The sequence below is a fragment of the Mobula hypostoma genome, chromosome 27 (genome assembly GCF_963921235.1).
Source record: "Mobula hypostoma chromosome 27, sMobHyp1.1, whole genome shotgun sequence".
Classification (NCBI taxonomy): Eukaryota; Metazoa; Chordata; class Chondrichthyes; order Myliobatiformes; family Myliobatidae; genus Mobula; species Mobula hypostoma.
The window spans coordinates 20,386,739-20,409,446 of record NC_086123.1 but is presented as its reverse complement, the minus strand read 5'-3'; the positions used below and the strand labels follow the sequence as shown (position 1 = coordinate 20,409,446).

Here is a 22,708-nt window from a genome sequence, read left to right as displayed (position 1 = left end):
CCAAGATGTTAACCTGAAACGAAGCGTTTCTGAAATGAGAAGACACTGGACAGGCTGGATTTGCTCTCCTTCGAGGTGAGGCTTTGTAAGGCATTTGGAATATTGAGCGCAGTTGTGGGTGCCCTATCTCAGAAAGAGATGTGCCAGCATCGGAGAAAGGCCAAAGGAGCTTCACAAGGAAGATCCTGGGAATGAAAGGGTTAATGTACAAGCAGCATTTGAGGGCTTTGCTGGAGTTTAGAAGGCTGAGAGCCAATCGTACATTAACCCTTTCATCGCCAGAACGGTTTCATTTGACGCCCCTTTAGAACGGAGATGTTGAGCAATTTCTACAGCCAGAGGGTGGTGAACCTGTGGGGGGCCAAGTCGATGCATATATTAAAGCGGAGATTGGCAACTTCTTTCGATTCGTAAGGGTGTCAAATGTCACGGGAAGTATGCAGGAGAGTGGGGTTGAGAGGGATAGTATATCAGCCATGATGGAATGACAGAGAAGACTCAGTGGGCAGAATGGCCTCACTCTGCTCCTCTATGTCTATAGTCCTATAGGAGAAGGCTGATGGGTGACATGACATGGATACAGACAATCATGAGAGACAGAGATCGGGTGGATAGGAAATTTAAGCTTACTTTTCAGTTTGTAGCAGTCGCTTGAAAAACGGACCAAATACACAGAGACAGAGTGAGGGAATTAACACTGTGACGTGCTTCCAAACAACTGAGTTCCAAGTCAAACAAAAAACAACACACGTTCAATCCTTTATTACAACACCAGCAAAGATGAAAGATCTTATCGTGAAAAAAAAACAAAAGTAGTGTAGCGATAATGAAATAAGTGATGCTGGCATAACCAAATTAGCGGTCAACGAAAAAAAAATCCATGACCCCACCTAATCACAAACTAAAGTTAAAGGCACATTTGCTTCTACCACACCCAAACCCACGTAACAGATTACTGTAACCCACAGTAAAAATGCTCGACTCGATGTACAATATGGACAGAAAAACAATACATGACTCCTACATAGTTCACTCTTATTCACTAGACCTACAGTACATATGGGGTCAGACTCTGCAAGGGGTCTAGAAGAGAAATGATTCTCCAGCATAAATTCTGATGAATTTCAGAAAAACCATCCACGCGAAATCCAGTAGCAATAATCTGCAACTCATGTACATCAACCGAGGAAGTCTTGAACGTTACTGGAACTTGACGGAGGGCGAAGTTTAACAGTGATCCTTTGCTTGCATCTTTGGAAACAGTTCTTTGATCCATCTTTGATATCTCTTTTTCACCCCCTTTCAAGGTTCTTTTGAAGACCCTGACCTGGAGTTACACTCTGACTTTGGTTCTTTGCCGGAATGGGAGCCACTCTCAGGGCCTCACGACCAGCCGCTTTTTGATATGCCAAGCACGTGGCCTGGAAGACGAATGTGCCTTCAGGGTGCCAGATTTTCGTGGCTCTGGAGACGGGCTGATTCGAGGCCGGTGCCGCCCCCGACTGGTGTAGCACGGGAGAACACGGAAGATCGTAAGCAGTGAGCTGGCTGCTCGCTGTGTGCTCAGAGACCTGAGTTCTTTGGGCACAGGGCTCAGAAAAAGCAACACATCAGACTTTTAACACCATAAATCGGTGAGTTGTTTGTCATGTCTCCCCTCTCACTGTGAAACGGGGACACCTCTTTTTCCCTTATTAGGGAGAGGGAGAGCCTATCGTATGTCAAGTTACCGGGTGACCGAGTAGTCTTTGGGGTACTGCAAGTCTGTGTCTTTATTGATGCTTTGCTGCACATTTGAGTGCTCAGTGGAGGGCACCGATGCTTTTTTACTTGGGGGGGGGGGAAATCATTGCCTTGCTGCTGCTTGAGCCTGGGAGGGGGGTTTTGGGGTTCTAACATTTTACTGTCATTCATTCTTTGGGGCACTTCTCTGTTTTTGTGGATGTTTGCGAAGAAAAAGAATTTCAGGATGTATATTGTATACATTTCTCTGACATTAAATGTACCTATTAAAACCTATCTGGATCATTGCAGCAACCAATCACAGGGACTGCTCTTCAGTTTCACAAAATTATAATAGTTTTTAAGATGCCATCTGGTGCAACTCAAGGTGAGGACTGTGGATTTCTGCATTGAAAAAAAAATCACAACCATCGACTCTAATATTGAGAAGGGATAAGAATGCAGGAAAGTTGAGAACTTGGTCCATAGCAGTTGCTTACACATCGATGCATGGAAGATTTTAATGATTAAAAAAATAATCAATGTAACAGACTTCAAAGGGAACTGCTACTCATTTTATTTTTGTATTGCTCACCCACGACTGATTACCTTTAAACTTCATAACCTTGCAGATTATTGCAATGCTTCCATTTTTCTACCACTGGTAAACTTGATGTTATCTAAAAATTATTCTCCTTGTACTCCAATACATCTCAGGCTAGTGCTGTTTCCAAGCTTATCAACAGCTATCAGCTGCTGAATAAAAAGGGGACTTATGCCAACATTTTTACCCTGCAAGAACTTAGCAAGTCGAGCAGCACTTGTGGAGGCAAGAGGTGTAAACTGATGTTTGGAGGTCAAGTTTCCACTGGTATTGCTTGGCCTGCTGACTTCTCCCAGTGTTCTGATTTCTTCTTCTGGACTCGGGCATTCGCAGACAATACGGTACTGCAAATTCTCTGCAAAGTCAATTCTGAAGAGGGTTCAACAAAAGGTCTAGGAAGGTGCACGATACCGTGAGACCACTACATATACACAGAATAATCTGTCCAGCTCCAGGGAATAATGTTCAAAATCAGTATTTTTCCCTGAAATGCTGCGAAAAGCATCTACACAGACTTGAAGCTCATTCCTGTAAGTTTCCCCCCAGGCAATGGATCCTGAGTGCAGGCTCTTTTGCAATCTGGGAGAGCAGTACAAACTCCATATGTTGACTGAAGCTCCCTTGGGGAGACCCAAAACATCAGTTTCACGAACAGCCTCAGTACAAATATAGCAGCTTTAATTAGGATCACTGCTCATGAGATAGATAATTCCACGTCTGAACTGCTCAGTTGTGTGGTACAAGCATTAAATCATCCTAAGAAAGTTTACTTGCCAATTCTGTCATGTGAAATTGCCTGGAAGTTCCTCTCTCCCCCCCACCTTCTATATTTAATGCCACCCCAGTAACAAGTTAGTGTAGAACATTAGTCAGCCATTATATCATTGGCATATTTACTCACGTTGGATTCTACACACTTCTGTGCGCAAAACAAGGCTGCATTTTGCAAGAATGATCAATAAAGACCCCTGCAATTTTTTGCAAAATTGACCAAAATCCAATGTAAGGGGTTCACACACAGAGGGGATAACAGATTTCCAAAGTGGGACCACCAATACAGTTCTGAATGAAGCTTCACCCAATTTTGTGCTTTCTTGACACTTGCCTACGCATGTGCCCACTCTACCACGGGGGGCGGGGGGGAGAGGGAGAGGAAGGCATCCTCACTGTCACTCCAAGGAACAGGAAGTTGATATGGATGACAGAAGGGAAGTTCAATATGCCACAGGGGCCAGGAGACCCATCAAGTTCACCATAAGATGGGGATTCCCAACCTTTTTTTTAGGCCATGGACCAATACCGTTAAGCAAGAAGTCCGTAGACCCCAGGTTGGGAACCCTTGCCAGCGTGGTAGGCAGCGGCAATAATCAAAAGTAATCTAAATGAAGGTGATCTGCACACCCATTGTTTATACATGCATTTCGGAAGATACATTTAGTGCAGAGATCTGAATTCAATAAGCAACATGTCACATGGAAAATATAAAGGCATTGCAGCAAGCCACTGTAACATCTGGAGCAAGGATTCATGGGTTACTCTGAATTCAAGTGGACTTGCAGACAGGGCTGGAGGATGAATGTATGCTTTGCAGCAACATGACACTCAACGTGAGGGAATTCTCGAAGTTCACAATGACCTGCGGATTAATGGGGTGGAAAGGAGTTGGATATATTTGTAAGCTCGAGAAATACTGCTTCAGCTCACATTCCAGCCCTCTGAAGTGGACAATGAATTCAACACCGTGAGATAGTTTTTCTTTCCCCGCAGAATTGACTCATTCTAATGAAAATGTGAACTCACCTTTCCCCAGATGTTGCTCAATCTGCAGAGTATTTCTAGCACTGTTTTGTTCCGGATTTCCAGCACCCAGGGTGTTTTGGCTCTCCGAACTCTCCTGCCTTTATTCATTTCCTTCTATTAACATCCCCCTTAAACAAATCAGTAGCAATCAACAAACTTTCAGCACCCTCTCCAAGCTGACACCACCAGTTTCATCCTTTAGTGCATCTATGATCATAGACATTCAGCCACAATCGCCTCGCCTTTCCTTCCCTGCCTCCTAACGCTTCTCAACTCTGTTCCTGTCCACAGATGCGTCACCCATCTGCTGAGTATGTGTGACGTATTCCAAACTAAACAACTTACTTGCACACGCAGTGCCTGGGTCACTTCTCAGATGCAGCGGTGAGCCCTAGCAAAGGCCTGAAAGACTCCAGGAAGAGGAAGTGAGAGTCAGAAGCAGCAATCCTGGCACAAATTCTTGGTCAAAGAACAAACACGCCTCAGTGATGGCAGCCTTGCAAAATAGAGCGGGAGAGGGTATAGTTCAGGGAGGAGGTACATACACACACACACATATACACACACACACACACATATATATATTTTCTAATGAAATATATATAAAGGGGGGTGGGAGAGAACCCTTGCTTCAGGGACCTGCATTGACACTCTGTCTTCAGAACTCAATGTCCACGGTGTCCCACTAAATACCGAAAACTAAAATAGCAGACCAGTGCAGCATCTCAAAATCTCCCAACGTCAAGCCCCTTTAGGATCTTGAGTCTGAATAAATTTATCGCTTGCTCTTCCAAAGTCGAAGGGGTACAGATCCAGCCACTCATGAGAGGCAAACCTGTTCATCCCAGGAATTAGACTGGTGAATCTCCTTTGGACTAGTTCTGATATCTTGTACTTTATTCAAGGGGAGTAAAACCGTGCACAGTTTTCTAGGTGTGACCTCACCTATACCCTGGACAACTGCACAAATCCTTCTCATTCTTAATTGCCAACTTCTTCACAATAGAAGCCAAATACCACCTGCTTTGTTAGCTACTTGTTGGGCCTGCCACCTACTAAAGTGCATGTTCTCAAACATTTCCCTACACTAAATTATACTTTCTAGCCTTTTGGCCAGTTTATATCCTGCTGAAGAATAACCGTATCCACATTACAACTTCCCTTCGCACCCATCTCTGCACCATTGGCAAAACTGGACACCTTACACATCGTTCCGAGACATGCCCTCCATTCCTCCTTTAGTAATGGTACAGCACGTTTCTGTAACTTTTCTGTGCTCAAACTTTTTGACCTCCACCAGGTCAATAGCAAACCACAGAGAGCCAAGAACAGATGCCTGGGGTGGCTCCACAGGTTACATCCCTCCAGCCTGAAAAGGACCCAACTCCTCTACCTGACACTGGGGACGCTAACATGAAGAATGTCAGCATTTCCTGCTCCAATTTCATATCTGGTACAACTTTACATGGAACTGTTATTCATTCTGAGAAATAAACAGGCGTACTGATTCAATTTCCAGTCTAGATCCTGTGGGCAACTCTATTCTTTGCCCAATGTATGGCCCTTTTGAGCATACTTCCTTTATATTAGCAGCTCACTCTTGATAAAGTGATCAAACTGACCTCTCCTAGTGAACTAAAAAAAACAAATTACAAATCTTTGGAAGATGCACAAAAGTAAGAGGGCGAAAGCAGTTAACGTTGACACTCAGGATCACAAACACGTTTCTGAATTATTCTGTTAGCAAACTGGCGTGAAACACTTGCCCACTGGGAATAACCTGCTGCTGTGGAAAATATTCAACGCAGCTTTGAGAAGGGAGTAGAATAAATAGAGAAGTACAAAAAAGAGATAATATGCTGTACTAGTACAAGGAGGAAGAAAGGGCACATCTCAGGGTGAAACAAGAGCACATTGGTTAAGTAGATTTACGTGTGCATTAAAAGGCAGTATCTGTTTTGTCCTTCTCCAAATATATAACTTATGCTGTGAAATTTGACAACATAAAAGAATGAAAATGCTTAATTTTAAAATCCTTGTATGTTATAAGACCATCAAACACAGGAACATAATTTAGGCCATCTGGCCCATCAAGCCTGATCCAATTTTCCTCTCAGCCCCAATTTCCTTTCTACCCCCCCCCCCACAACCCTCATATCCCTTCATGCCCCAACTAATTAAGAATCTATCAACCTCTGTTTTAAGTATTCTTGACCTCCACAGCCGCCCACGGTAACAAATTCCACAGATTCACCACTACCTAAAGAAATTCCTCCACATCTCCATTCTAAAAAGATGCTCCTCTATTCTGAAGCTGTGTCCTCTGGTCTTAAGACTCTCCCACAATAGGAAACATCCTCTCCACATTCACTCTATAAAGGTCTGTTGTGAAGCAAGTATGGTCACAAAAGAGACCAAGCATGCAAAGTACCCATTTCCTTACCTGGCCATCCAGTCAAGCGTTAAAACAGGCTACTAGTTTAACACTGCATCAATGGATCCACTCTTTTATTTCCCTGGCCCAAGGCACAAACATGACAACATGCATTTTTTTAACAAGTTCGGTGTAGGGAAAATTAGAATGTAAAAACCACACAGAAAGACTAAAACTAAAAGGGAAATCTGCAGTGATTGGTTAATCTTTTCAGTCAGTTTACTGGTGACACCACAGTTGCTTGAGCAATGCTTGTTTACAGAGATTTTTGTTTCCTCCAGCAAGCAGAAAGGAGAAACAGCTGTATGAGCTCAGCAGATTCTATTAGCAAACGGGGGGGGGGGGGGGGAGTTCTGACTAAATTGTGCCTGATGGACAATCCTCATGGCCTGCTATCATGAGAACCAACAGGCTGGGCTGGCTGGTCTAAACGACAAACGAAATGGTGGCAAATGGAGCTCAACATGATCATTTCAAAAGTAGGTTAAGGAAAGACAAGCACCTTACACCTCCTTTGGTGGAGACACATCTCCACCCCGCCACCCATATATTAAAATTTGTCATTGCTCAGTCGAGACCAACTCTTCGTGACCTCATCAATCATAGGGTTTTCATGGCAAGATACGGAAGTAGATCGCCAGGCCTTCCTTCCACACAGATGCTGCTGCTGCCCAGGCTGGGACCCGGCTGGGTTTGAACTCAGGACCAACTGCCTTGAAGTCCAGAGCTGATGCCACTACGCCACCAGCCGACCCCTTATATTAAGATAGAAACTCTAAAATTCACCATCTGATGGACAGTGCAAGAAAGTGTATAAGAAGTGGCCAATTTATTCACAAAGCTTTAAACATCTACAAAGCCTACAATTAGAGAGTAAGTTTAATTTATCAGTCTTTATTCAATCCAAACCTTAGAGGATTAAAAAAAGTGAACAAATTCAGTACCTAGACAGTTGCAAAAATATTTACTAAGTAACAGCGATAACGGCTCGTCCATGATCATTAAGTGAAACATCAGGTCTCCTCTAAGTTAGGGGTTCACAACCTGGGGTCCATGGAACCTTAGCTTAATTGATATTGGTCCATGGTATAAATAATGTTGGGAACCTCTACTCTAAATGTACAATTGAGCTACTCAAAAAATGGACTGGAAAACCCCAGCATAAAAATAACCAAATCACAATGCTACTGAAGCTTTGAGTATTCTTATCAAGAAAATGGCTCTACCGGTGATATTACGGCATGTTGGGAAATCAAATAGACTGTGAATTTTGTCCTGGTGACTCTGAAAAAAGCTTTGATGATGAGCCGTGACCGAATTTCATGGAAAGTAAAACCTTCCGATAGAAAGAAAAACAAAAATATTCTACCACGGCAGCTTAATGCAACAGTACAGATTGGGACACGCGCTAGGTGTTGCCCCTGCACTGGCAAATTTCATTTAGTTTCTTTGTTTCTATGACTTGCAAGGGCAACCAAGTTGAGTAAACTGGCAAACTACTTGTTTGTAGGCTGTCAGGTAATGATGTCACTAGTTAAAAGTTAACAGATCAACCAAGAACAGTGCCCACACCAAGATGAAGCTGTACCAGAGCCGTATTCTGTTTCACACTCTTGTATGGGTTAGAATGCTGGCGCGTGACAGAGAACGACCTTGCCAAGCCGTTGTCATTTCACGCTGTGGAGCCCCTGGAAGATCCTCTGTATTTTCTGGACCAAGAAAGACCTCCAGCCACACCCTATTCCATCCGTGTCACGAAGAAGACATGGCGACAAACACTGGAGATGGGTTGGGCATGTGATTGAGAAGAGAGGCCAACTCTATCATCAAGCACTCCACTGGACTCCTGAAGGACAGAAGAAACGCAGGAGACCAAAGACAACTTGGCGCCGGACCAAAGAGGCAGAAACGAGGACAGTGAACCACACCTGGGGCACAATGGAGAAGATGACCAAGGACAGGCAGAGATGGAGGACATTGATTGCTGCCCAAAATGCCAGCGGTGTAACAGGCAGTAACTAACTAGAAGTTAACAGGTTCTGTAACCTAGGTAACAAAAGTCAGAATTTTTAGGAACAGCAAATATAAATCTTTGGTCGTACATGTTACCACAGTGGGGATTAGCAAGGAACTGATGCAAAGAAAGGCCAGAATTAATTTGATTAATTTCTCATGTAAACTGAGGCAAGGCAGGACTTGTGTTGTAGCTGTGGTAGATGCAACCATCCTGAGCACGTCTGCAGTTCAAAGAGCCTCAACTCAGCATTGATGAAGTACAGTGGATTGGGGAGGTGGGGTGGCAGAAGGTTCCCTGGATTCGTTTGTTCCGAGCCTCGGTCCTTGGAATAAATACTACAGAATTTGCTGGTTAAGAGACACAGGAGAATGTGACCATGCATGAGGCAGGTTCCAGAGACAAGAGGTAGAGGTGCTCAGCCCTTGTACATCCAACAGGTATGAAGTTCCTGCAGTGCACGAGGTCGAGAATAGAGATCGGAAGAAGGATAAGCAAACTCAACACAGGACAGTAGTAGAGAGAGACTTTCAACATTGGAAAAACAAAAAAGGAAGAAGTGGATAGTGTTCTTTGCAACCATGAGTGCAAATCTTGGAGGACGTGTTGTCTACCGGATGCCATACTTGCCAGGGAAAGGAGAGGTACTTGGAAGCTGGAGAGTAAGGGTGCACGTGCCCAAGTGTCCCAAATATATAAACTGAACTAAGCTTGTTCTGTTGAAGAGCATGAACAGCTTAAAACGCTTTTATTCTCAAGAACAAGAACCATGTTACTGAATCAGCAATTAGTGCTTGATAAGCTAGAATGAGGGGCAACATTTTCTCTGGCCAAGGTGTGTTAATCTGGCCTTTGAACTGTTTCGCATGGGTGACCCTACCTGGAGCCAAAGCATGAAACCTCTGATTCCAGCCAACACAGCTTTCCGGATCATTGAGGCATACAAGTCTTCAAACCACAAGGTTGTGGCTCCCGTGGGTAGAAGAGTGGTCAGCGGGGAGTTCAGCTCAGGGCTAACAACCCTGACTGGTCAAACAAAACTGTTACAAAAAAACAGCAATGAAGAATCTTTCTACATCTGTGTGCGAGGGAATTCCTGAGTCTCCACCCGGGACTTGCATGACTGACAGTAACCCGAGAGGAAGCTACTGACAGGATGAGGGAAGCCGTGAACACTGGTAGAGATGGAGGACCTTCATTGTTACCCTGAACACCAGTGGTGTAACAGGCAAAAGAAAAGGGTGTGTAAAAGTATCATCGTAAGGGATTGGCCACGAAAGTCGGGGCTGAGAAGAAATTCCTTCATCACCAAAGTGAGTGAATCTTCAGCATTCTTTATCAAAAAGGGTTGTGAAAGTCCAGTCACTTTGTACATTTAGAAATTAGTAGAGTGCACAATGTTAGTGGAATCACAGAATATAGAGTTAGTGCAGGAGACTAACATTGGGGTAAATGATCTTATTAACTGACAGGAGCTGGTGCATTCATCCAGATGAACAAGTGTCTCTCATGAATGGAGAGATGCCAAAAAGTAGCAATACAATGAAAGTAATTGTAAGTAACCACTCCTTAATTTTTTTGTGTGTGTTTCTGATCACACATCAAATCTTCTCAACAGATTTGATTTCTCCCTCTTCTACTTTGCTCCCAAATTCCACAACCTGAATTTTGATGTCAACACATACAAAAGTTGCAACGATCCTAATGCTCTTCAACTAAACAAGTGTATTTTGCATGAATCCACTACAGCAAAAGATGAATGGAGGAAGGCAAATTAAAATTAAAAACCTACTGGGACTAAAGCCTCCATTAGGCGGAATTAAATATCACTAAAAATCATAGACACGGTTCCCTTCCCACCCTCCCCCTCACTCACTTATATTATAGAAGTTGCAGTTAAGGTTTTTACGAGGTTCATTGGAACTCCCCCCATCTCCTCTACCCTAGTAGCTGAACAAATGCTACAGAGAATGGTTTAGTTCCTCCACAATCAGCTGGATGAAAACCGAAATTACATTTCCCATTCCGCAGTCCTGGATTCTATCTGCATTTCAAGTTAGCACCCTGGGATGCTAAATGGCAACCGGTACTGATCAATTATTTTCTGAGTCTGTATCATTCAGTGTGATGTATTTACCAGAGAACATTAATATCAGGAACAGAGCTGCCATATTTGTGTCCTCGGCAGCTTTGCTTGTCAGTCGCATTACCTTTATTGAAGCAAATAACATAGCAACAAGCAGCTAATCAATAAACTAAACTACGTCACTTAGCAACCAAGAACCTCAGCAGCCTACAGGGAAAATGCATTGACCAGTTTTAACAACTTTGAATGTTCACTGCTATCTTCCACGCTAGGCTACAAACAATCCAAACAAAAAATATGAACTGCTACTATCACTTAGATTCCCAAATGAAAATGTAGATACCCCAGCACTAAAGTCACTATTGTTAAATGTGAACATAGACCTTAAAAAACAGGAATTTGGCCTCTAACTTTCCATTAAATCATGGTTGATCTTCAGCTCAAGTTGATTTACACACCTTCCCTTTGATATAGATGCATTACCAAATAGTTGCTTACAAAAGTACCTCAGTCTTGCATATTTCGAATAACCCAAATTTTCTTCAAGTGTAGGTGCTGTGGAGAAAACACTTCCTGATTTCCAACGTCATTCTTGTGAAAGAATTTCCTGATTTCATTCCTAATTGGCCAATTATAATTCTCCTTCCTTCTTTGCAATATCAATCTTAATAATTTAAATACAATGGATTCCAGTTAATTTGGGCCTCAGTTAATCGGGGCAGTCTCTTACTTGGGACAACTCTTAAAGAACAAAAACTAATTGAGGGAATAGCCGAGATTCCCTTCAGTCACGTGCACACTTGTGTGGCCTTAAGACGCCACACCATGCTCAGAGGGAACAGTTTTTAAATAGCATCAGTTGCATCTTTGTTTCAAAAAGCAGTGAGTTTTGTCACTGATAGTTGGCGAGAAATAAGCAACAAGACAATCCAGAACTCTTCTGCTCACTGTGGCTTCAAATATTCAGACTTGGAGCTGCCAGAAACAGCCAGAAGTGAAAATGAAACTATTTCATTATTTCAGCAAGTTAGGAAGTATGAAGAATTAAGGTATCGACAATTATCTAGTATATTACAATGAAAATTAAGATTTTGAGGATGCAATAATTAGCAGCATTGTCTGAACACAGTCCATTATCTACACTAGGTGTAGGTGCTGATTTTGTTCATTTACAGTCAGTAATAAGAACCCAGCCACATACATAACTATTAGGAACTAATACAGCTTTGTAGTACTGCAGTGATATTGGTAATCTTTACTTTGTTCTGTATTTCATTATTTATTATAATTTATTACTCAGTTACATGGCAGTTTGTCTTTTTCATAAATACGCTTTTAACTATTCCCACGGAATTTCAGCCAACTGGGGCAGCCACTTAATTGCACCAAAATGTACTGGTCCCAATGTGCTCCAATTAACTGGAATCCACAGTATTTCAATTCAATTATTTGCCAATTGAAAATTTGGAGGAAATCAAAATTAAATCCTGTCCCCATTGACTCAGTGTTTTAATCCCCAGTGTAACAATGAACTAAATGTTACCCAGAGCCAACATCCTTCTTGATGTTCAATATTTACAATTGAAGGCTATGTGAGATGGCCTGTGCAGACTGAGCATCAGAAAAGCTTTCTCATTTTATACCAAATAGTTCATATTTTTAAAAAGCCTGTGCAAAATAAGATTTTGATTTATGAAAAATGATATCCAAGTACCTTTACTTATTCTTGTAGCAGTAACAATATTTTGATACATGATGAATGATAATCACCCCACACCGAACTCCATCTGCCGCAAATTTTGCCCAATTGCTTAGATTGTTAATCGCTTTCTAATCTATTGTTCTTAGTTACACAAACTTTCCGTGTATTATGTAAACTATTTCACAAAACCATGCAAGATTGAAGCCCAAGACAGTTTATATTTTGAACATGAATCAAGTCTTGTTCGATTTAACTGTAAATGTTTTAATGCTACTCTGTTTGTACAAATAAATTTCAAGATGACATGCATGCACTCTGGATGCTAGACCATATGTGACTCAGAGAAATTTCAAACTTTATCATCAAGAGACTCATCAATATTGCACAATATTAACAACTTACCTGCCACTTCCACGATGTCGCCAGGGACAAGATCTCTGGCCTTGATCCGCTGTACACTTTTTCTGTCTTGCCGATAAACCTTTCCCATTTCAGGTTCATATTCTTTAAGGGCTTCAATAGCATTTTCTGCATTCCTTTCCTGAAAGGGCAGGTGGGAAGTTGTTTAGTATTTAGAAAATGTTAACAATAGATTTTCAGCTTTTGTTGTAGCTATATTTCAAATGCTCCCCCCTCCCCACCCCCACATAGGGAAGAATTAGGAACTGATGCCCATTCACTAAGGTTGGAACTCTGAAATATGGTACAGTGCCAGCAAAAAAAAAATGAACCAAAAAGCTTACTTCTCAAAATACATCCTCAGCAGCAACTGCTATAGCAAATGAACGTGAACTGGGAATACAGAAATAGCCAAAAATTATAACCAACTTCCTGTTGAATCTAAAAATAATTTCACTGACAAAAAACCATTACTTTCAATCCAAAAGTGCATTCCAATGTGTCATTTCTCAGACCCATTGAATCACCAGTTCTTATAAGAACAGATTATAAAAATGCTGAGTTTGTCAAATCAAGTTAGTTTCACCATTCTACAGTTTACACAACATCCATCTTCTAAACATTCTTCATTTTACCATGACTGCACTGAAGGCTTGGACAATAATCCTCTCAACCAAGGGTTCCCAATCTGGGGTCCGTGGACCCTTCGGTTAATGGTAGGGGACCATGGTATTAAAAAGTTTGGGAAGCCCTGACCAAAGTCATTTAACTTGTTCTGGTCATTATTAAATCCCATCTTCCTATGTGCAAATTGGCTACTGTTTTTCTTGCATTGCAACAGCGACTACAATTAAAAAGCAGCCCAATTGCTCTAAGCTGCTTTGAAGCATCTAAGAAAGCACGATGAATGGAATTCTGTATTAAAATATTGGTTTTAACAGTTGGTTCTGCACCTTAAAACTACTTGAATAGCAAGGGCATTTTGAACTGTTCAATACTTTAGACAACTCACAACACCCAGAATTTGCTGCTTTGATATAACAGCAGAAAAAAAAATTGGCTGCCTCAGTATTTAACTGGATGGTGCGTGAATTCATGAGCTGCACACTGGCAAATATCTGCATTCTTTCATTCACAGTCTGGATGGCAGGAATAGCAGAGATCAAGAGCATTGAAAGAAAAAAATCATTAAGAGTCTGAATGCTCCGAGACTTTGGGGGGAGTAGGAGAGAAGGTCAAGAAATCTATGACACTTCTTACAAAGCAAAGCCAAATATTATTTGAAGAAGATTGAGGGGGGATCTGATTGAAACGTATAAGATCCTAAAGGGATTGGACAGGCTAGATGCAGGAAGATTGTTCCCGATGTTGGGGAAGTCCAGAACGAGGGGTCACAGTTTGAGGATAGAGGGGAAGCCTTTTAGGACCGAGATTAGGAAAAACTACTTCACAGAGAGTGGTGAATCTGTGGAATTCTCTGCCACAGGAAACAGTTGAGGCCAGTTCATTGGCTATATTTAAGAGGGAGTTAGATATGGCCCTTGTGGCTACGGGGGTCAGGGGGTATGGAGGGAAGGCTGGGGCGGGGTTCTGAGTTGGATGATCAGCCATGATCATAATAAATGGCGGTGCAGGCTCGAAGGGCCGAATGGCCTACTCCTGCACCTATTTTCTATGTTTCTATTACATTGAGAGGAAAAATGAAAGCAAAGAGAGCTTCAAGACACTTTTATGAGATAGTAATACCTGAAGGAAACGTTTCCAAAGAGCCTTCAGGTTAAGTGGAGTCTACTGTGCTAAAAATTGATAGAGTGGCAGTGGAACAGAAATAAAGTAAATAAGAAATGAAAATATACACTGGTATATTTTTTCATATTATGCTACTAAGGTTTGCTCCCTATAAATGTTCTGTATTTTATATTACCCAACTAGTCTTCCAGAATTGAAAAGATGCAAGGCAAAGAGTATTTACTACTAATGTTAAAAGACAATAGATTTTCACAAAAAAAAACCTCTTAAAAGAAATGGAGTGCTTTTACAGATATGTACCCAAATTACAGAGTGCAAGTTTACCAGTCAAACAGCATTATCAAACTATTTCCCTCCCTCCACACCAACATCCCTACTAATAATGTCAGTTAGAGGGACATCAAATCTGTCTTCCTATATCATGTATTGAAAAGTACTGTTGCCGCATAACAACAGATTTCACGAAATATGCCAATGATATCAAACCAGATTCAGAAATTAGCTTCTCAAACATGCATAATAAATAGGTGTGAAACAAGTTGAAACAATTCAGTGAATTGCAGAACAGGTTTCTCTTTCCCATCTATGCAATGACAACTCTTTTTGCATGGAACACATATCAAGTAAGAATTACCAAGGAACAAGTATTTTTAACTGCTGTACTACCTGACAAACAAGTTGGTCAGAATTATATTTTGGCATTTGGCTTCTACACACATTATGAAATAAATCAAGCCATAGCACTTAATCAGGTCAGGTTTACTACGAGACTCATGCCAAACATCAGTAAAGGAGTAAAATCCCTATACCAGAGCAAACATGAAAGGGGGAAGAGGGCCTACTTCTATTCCATTGGTAATAAAAATGGGTTATCATTCTTTACCTTCATTTTTTTCCACATTTATGCTAAAGTATCAGCAAAGAACAGCAAATATTCAAAAACAATTAAACTTGCACCCTTTTGGTACACCAACATTCATCATCTTAAAACTTAATCTACCCAGCCACAGGGGTCATACAGCAACTCATATTAGAAACACTCCGAAGCACCTCAATGCCAAGGAATGGCATTGCAGTACTAGAATCAAAGCCCTCAAGCCCTTTATGCTTATCCCAACCAGTCTGCCCATCTCCACTAATCTTAATTGCTCACAGTAGGAGCGTATCCATCTATGCTTGCGTAAATATCTGAAAACATTGCAGTTATATCCGATTCCATCACCTCTCAAGCAGTTTGTTCCAAATATCAACCACTGTGTAAACAGAAAACAACCTGCTTTAACCCTCTTGGCTTCGATACCCCAACCATGAACGGCATCTTGACTATCTACCCCTATCCATGCTCCTCATCATCATGTACACTTCTATTAGGTGATCCTCTCACCCTCCTTCACTCCAGGGAATCAAGCTCAGCCTACCCAATCCCTCCTCATACTTAAAAGTCCTCCAGTCTAGTACTCTCCACACTATCACATCCTTCCTGTCATAATGGGGCAAAACCCCAATTGTTGCCTCATCAGTGCTTTGTAAAATTGCAACATGATGTCCCCACTCTTATTCTGTGCCCCAACCCACGAGGGCAAGCATGACATATGCATTTGACGTCACTATCCACAACTCATGACTCACAATTGCATGAATGTCACAATTGAGTGGTACTGGTATTACCACTATTACTTGGCATGTCATCTACAAACTTACTAATTGTTAGAGTGAGTTTTTGGGTAGATGATTCATTTACACTAAATGACTCTGGCCACCAGTCTTCTGTTTGACAAAATACTGTGGATTGAGTTCACAACAATGCATTTCCCAAAAGCTGTGAATACCAGATGCTGCTGATGCCATAGTTTGACCAGATGCTGTAGTTTTGAAGACAGTTTTACCTATACTTTATAAATATTAATTGTCCTCTATGTTAGCACATAAAATACCAAATAAATGTATTGTGGATTTAACTTGCATTCCTAAAGGCTGTGAGTACAGGAGGAAAGGATGAAGTCAGAAGGTGTGATGTTTTGTATGCAGCTTCAAAAGGAAGCATTGTCCATGCATTGTCTATAACTTTGTAAGCAGCGATTGCCTTTTGTGTTTAGCATATAAATATCAAGCCCACATTGGGCTAGCAGACCTCTCTACCGAAAGCGTCTCCGTCCGTATGATGCTTGCTGTACCTTGTTGTGTCGAATAAAGAAGCTGCTTTGTATCTACCAGTAACTCTCTTCGGTGATTTCATCCACGCTACAACACTAATCATATTCCTACATTTACATCCAGATCAGTAATATACACATACAGTTCTATGCAAAAGTCTTAAGCACCCTATGTTTTTTTAATATATGGTTTCAGATGGTATGGCTTCCAGAGCCCAGACCTCAACATCAAAGCTCTCTGGGATAACCTGCAGACACAGAAGCAAGCCAGACAGCCAAAGTCTGCAGAACTGCGGCAAGTTTTCGAAGATGCTTAGAACAACCTACCAGGCAATTTTCCTTATAAAACTGCACAACAGTGTACTGTAAGAGAATTGATGCAGTTTTAAAGGCAAAGTGTGGTCACACCAAATATTGATTTTAGTTTTTTTAAAACTGTTTACTGCTCTTTATAGGTTTTTTTGATATTTTGAAATGTTTCAAGTCATTATTTTTGAAAGCATCTTTGTTGTACAGAATTTTTCTTTACATGTACCCAAGACTTTTGCACCATTCTATGTACATAGGATCCAAGGGAGATTGGCTAATTGGATCCAAAATTGATATCACACACACACAGCAAAGGTCCCAGCACCAAACAGTAGTCACAAACTTTCAATCAGAAGGAAAATCCTTCATTCACTACCTTCTGCCTCACCATACCAATTTTGGATCCAATTAGCCAATCTGCCTTGGATTCTATGTACCTTAACCATCTCCCATGTGCCAACAAAAACACCGACCAAACTGAACCACATGGAAGCTGCAACAGGGAAACATCAACTTTTATTCCCACAGCAGACCTTCAGGAGACAGCGTCTACAAGAATCTCACTCTCCTGACATTGTTTTCTACATTTTAAACACAAAGATAACAATTGACGATTAACTAGTTTCAAAGGCTAAAATCACCTACTTAACTTTAAAACTTTGAATTTAACTTTGTAGAATTACATACTGTATTTACAATGGTGGCACATCCCAACCAACAGAACTCCTTTAAATATTCAATCCTAGTGTCTGTTCCAAAGGTGCCTGAGCACCCAAAATATACCCCTTCTCTTAGTGTTGAGGGATGGTGCTCTGAATTTACATCTAGCCAGAATATTAAGCAACAAAACAGACCTGTCCTGAACTGTGCACTAAGTGTCAGAGATGTGCCTTATGTTAATACAGATAGTCACATAATGCATTCACTAAATATTCATCTATAGTCTTTCCCTGGTAGTTTAAATGGGACAGAACCAAAATGTCCCACAACCAGTGATTGGTTTCGCTAGCCAAGTATCAGCTTGAAGTTCAATGGTGAACAGTTTTATTTCCTGAACACTGCATCTCATTAGTGTGAGCTGCCTTGTCACTATTGCCCTGTAGCACTCACATCCACTGTGATGGAGTGCTTTGAGAGGTTGGTCATGGCTAGAATGAACTCCCGCCTCAGCAAGAACCTGGACCCATTGCAATTTGCCTATTGCCACAATAGGTCTATGGCAGATGCAATCTCAATGGCTCTTCACAGAACCTTAAATCACCTGGACAATACAAACACCTATGTCAGGATGCTGTTCGTTGACTATAGCTTAGCGGTTAACACCATTATTCCCACAGTCTGGGCAGATAGGTGATAATATCTCCCCCTCACTGACAATCAACACTGATGCACCTCAAAGGTGTGTGCTTAGTCCACTGCTCTACTCTCTCTATATCTACGACTGTGTGGCCAGGTATAGCTGAAATGCCAAATAAATTTACTGATGATACAACCATTGCTGGTAGAGCCTCAGATGGAGATGAGGCCGTACCGGAGTAAGATACACCAGCTAGTTGCAGTGGTGTTGCAGCATCAACCTTGATCTCAGTGTCCGTAAGAGCAGGTTGTGGACTTCAGGAAGGGCAAGACAAAGGAACACACACCAATCCTCATAGAAGGATTAAAAGTGGAGAGAGTGAGCAATTTTAAGTTCCTGGGTGTCAAGATCTGAGGATCCAACCTGGACCCAACATATCGATGCAGCTGTTAAAGGAGGCAAGACAGCGACTATACTTCATTTGGTGTTTTGAAGAGATTTGGTTTGCCAACTAAAGCACTGAAAAACCTCTATACTGTAGACGTACCATGGACAGCATTCTGACAGGCTGCATCACTGTCTGGTATGGGGGAGGGAGAGGAGGGGCTACTGCACCGGAAGAAGCTACAGAAAGTCATAAATTAGTCAGCTCCATCTTGGTACTAGCCCCTGTAATATCCAAGATAACTTCAAGGAGCGGAGCCTCAAAGGCAATGTCCATTATTGAGGACCCCCATCACCCAGGACATGCCCTTTTCTCATTGTTAATGTCAGGAAGGAGATACAGAAGCCTGGAGGCACACATTCAGCGATTCAGGAACAGCTTCTTCCCCTCTGCCATCAGATTCCTAAATGGACATTGAATCCACGAACACTACCTCACTTTTTAAATAAAATATATATAACTTCTGATTTTGCACTATTTTGATCTATTTAATATATATACTTACTGTAACTGATTTACTTATTTTTTCTTCTATATTATCATTTATTCCATTGAACTGCTGCTGCTAAGTTAACAAATTTCACCACACATCCCAGTGATAATAAACCTGATTTCTGATTTTAATTAATCCATTATTATGGCATCTATAATTTCCTAACTATTAAAATCTCCAACACTATATTCCAATCTGTTGGAATTTTTTTGTAAAAATAACAAGCACAATAGACAAAGGAAAAATCGGTGGATGTTATGTACTTGGAGTTTCAGAACAGGAGGCATCTGACAAAGTGCCACACGTGAGGCTGCTTAACAAGTTAGAGCCCATGACATTACAAGAAAGATTCTAGCATGGATAAAGCAGTGGTTGACTGGCAGGAGGCAAAGACTGGAAATAAAGGGATCCTTTTCTGGTTAGCTGCCGGTGACTAGTGCTGTCCCACAGGAATCTGTGTTGGGACTGCTTTTTTTTTTACGGTATATGTCAATGGCTTGGATGACGGAATGGATGACTTTGTTGCAAAGTTTGTGGATGATACAAAGATAGGTGGAGGGGCAGGTAGTTTGGAATAAGCAGAGGCTTAAGAAGGACCTAGACAGACAAGGAGAATGGGCAAAGAAGAGGCAGATGGAATAGTATTGGGAAGTGTATGATCATGCACTTTGGTGGAAGAAATAAAAAGGATGGACTATTTTCTAAGTGGAGAGAAAATTCAAAAACCTGAGGTGCAAAGGGACTTAGGAGTCCTTGTGCAGGATTCCCCAAAGGTTAATTTGCAGGTTGAGTCTGTGGTGAGGAAGGCAAATGCAATGTTAGCATTCATTTCGAGTGGACTAGAACATAAAAGCAAGGATACAATGTTGAGACTTTATAAAGCACTGGTAAAGCCTCACTTGGAGTATTGTGAGCAGTTGTGGGCCCCTTATCTAAGGAAGGATGTGCTGAATCTGGAGAGGGCTCAAAGTTCACAAATGTAATCCAAGGATCGAAAGGCTTGTCGTATGAAGTGTGTTTGATGGCTCTGGACCCGTATTCACGAGAATTCAGAAGAATAAGAGGTGACCTAATTGAAACCCATTGAATGTTGAAAGCTGTTGAAACAGTGGATGTAGAGAGGATGTTTCCTATGGTGGGAGAGTCAGACCAGACAGCACAGTTTCAGAACAGAGGGGCGTCCTTTTAGAACGGAGATAAGGAGGAATTTCTTTAGCCAGAGAGTGGTGAATCTATGGAATTCATTGCCATAGACGGCTGTGGAGGCCAAGTCATTGCGAATAATTAAGGCCGAGGTTGACAGATTCTTGATTAGTCAGGGCATGAAAGGATACGAGGAGAAGGCAGGAGATTGGGGCTAAGGGAAAATGGATCAGCCATGATGAAATGGTGGCGCAAACTCGATTGACCAAATGGCCCAATTCTGCTCCTATATGTTATGGTCTAAACAACCCACCATGTGGGATCTTGTCAAACCAAATTTGATGGAATGCTGTCACACAGTCAAAAGCAATTATCAATACAGCCTCTGAATCTTCTCAAAGCAATTGAGAGTTCTGACTCAACTCAGGGTCATTAAATTAATTTGAGAATGTAAACAAACTGAAAAGTTGACTTTTCAAATATCAGTGTGCAGTAGATCCAATTTATTGATAGATACATAAAACACCTGTGAGAAGTCTGAAGTTCAAACTGTGAACAAAGAACCGTGTGAATCGTTACCTATTCCATGGGTAAAGTCATCATACCAGTGATATTCAATGACATGATAAAAAAAATCCTCCATCCTCACCTCAGTAACTATGTCACTGGAAGCAAACATTGTGGCAGACCTGTGGCTTGCATTACATCAATCCACTGTTCGTATTCACTGCATTCTTCCCCAAGTCATGCAGTTACAACATACTTCAATATTTGCAAGATTAAAATCAGATGTTTTCCCAGAATCTAACTGTATGGTTTAGCTGCAAACTGCCACTGAGACCAGTTGTAATTAAAGATGATCCACTCTTAGTCAACATAAATTCCTACATATGTTCACCTATTTCCAGACTTGCTGTGAACTCTAATTGTTTACTTGCACCTAAGCCAAATCAAATTGTTTTACAACTTCCTGGGTTATCCCTTTGGTTTTTGGTGTGAACATGTGCAACGGCATCATGCAAACAGTGAGTCAGGTCAGATACGATGCAGCTTTCCTTCCCAGAGGGTCCTCTACCATGAAACAAACCTTCTGGTTTGCTAAGGTTTGCTTGCGGGATGTGCATTATGCGACATGGTTTTAATCACTCTTATGGCTCAGGATATAAAGCTTGGAGAACTTTATAGTTATCTGCAATGCGACCATGGGGCAGGCCCTGTCGACCAGATGTTTACACCCCATCAAGTTTTGCACATCTGTGTCCTAAAGTGTAGCTCAGTTTGTTTCTCCAAAATGTCACGTTAAGGGAAGTGAACAGTTAAATCGCTGAACTCTGTTGGCTCTAGTATCTGAACTTTGCAAAAGCAAGATATGATATCCAAGTCACCGTAAATTTCTGCCAGCTTTCCCAATCAGGAACAGCTTCTTCCCCTCTGCCATCCAATTTCTGAATGGACATCGTACCCATGAAAACTTCCTCACTGTACCTTTTTATCTCTATTTTTGCACTACTTATTTAAAACATATTATATTTATATTTACTGTAATCCTGTTTTCATTCTCTATCATTATGTATTTCATTGTACTGCTGACGCAAAGCCGACAAATTTCATGCTGGCGATATTAAACCTGATTCTGCAATCCCCCTGCGTAGAAGTGTTGAAAATTCAAGAGAGTAACTCTGTCCCCAAGAAATCTTGCATCCCCTGTAATAATCTCATGCTCAAACATCTGGATAGATAGGAATAGAGGGCAAAAGGAATGCATACAATGAAAATAAGAGAGACCATATTTCTATTTGCTGCCCTAAATGCCAGCAGCATAACAGGCAGTAATTAACTTTGTTTCCATTTGCACGTGAACTCTCTCCAATGAGCACCCACTGGAAGTAAGCATGGAGATAGCTTGATGGTAGATCAGCATGTATAGAAAATAAGCTGATCAATATAACATGTGTCTTAACAATCCATGGCGACCAGAATGAATACAGATGCAACTCCAAATGGTGTCCTGCTGCTAATCAAGTCCGAAACCAGTCCTTAATGTCACCTTCTCGTAACCTTCTACCTCCTTAGTTCAATTCAAAACTGACGATTCCACTCACAGCCTAGTTCATCGTTCAGTCAGGTCTGGACTACAGTGTACGAGAGCTCAACTCTCCCTCAATATCTCCACACAGAGTAATTTAGATCTTTTTAAATGATATTACTCAATGCATATAGACATCAGCAGTAATATCAACATTCAACATCCATCGCAAACTTCCCCCAAATTGAGGGCACAGTTAAAGTCCAACACATTGCTGGGTCTAGATCAGCTCGACGGGACAAGAAAAAGTAAACTTTCTCTGAAGACCACTC

At 41.4% G+C, this 22,708-nt stretch overlaps 1 protein-coding gene across 2 annotated transcripts in view; it reads right to left on the bottom strand.

Annotated features, from left to right (window-relative positions):
- LOC134338504 (sarcoplasmic/endoplasmic reticulum calcium ATPase 2) overlaps window positions 1-22,708 on the bottom strand; it is a 103,976-nt gene that overhangs the window by 60,335 nt on the left and 20,933 nt on the right. For both annotated transcript variants that reach the window (XR_010016232.1, XM_063034370.1), the window contains exon 5: window positions 12,765-12,903. Coding sequence is in view for 1 of the 2 variants with exons in the window: in XM_063034370.1 (XP_062890440.1) it covers window positions 12,765-12,903 (139 nt within the window). In the remaining variant the exon portion in view is untranslated. The remainder of the gene's footprint in view (window positions 1-12,764; window positions 12,904-22,708) is intronic.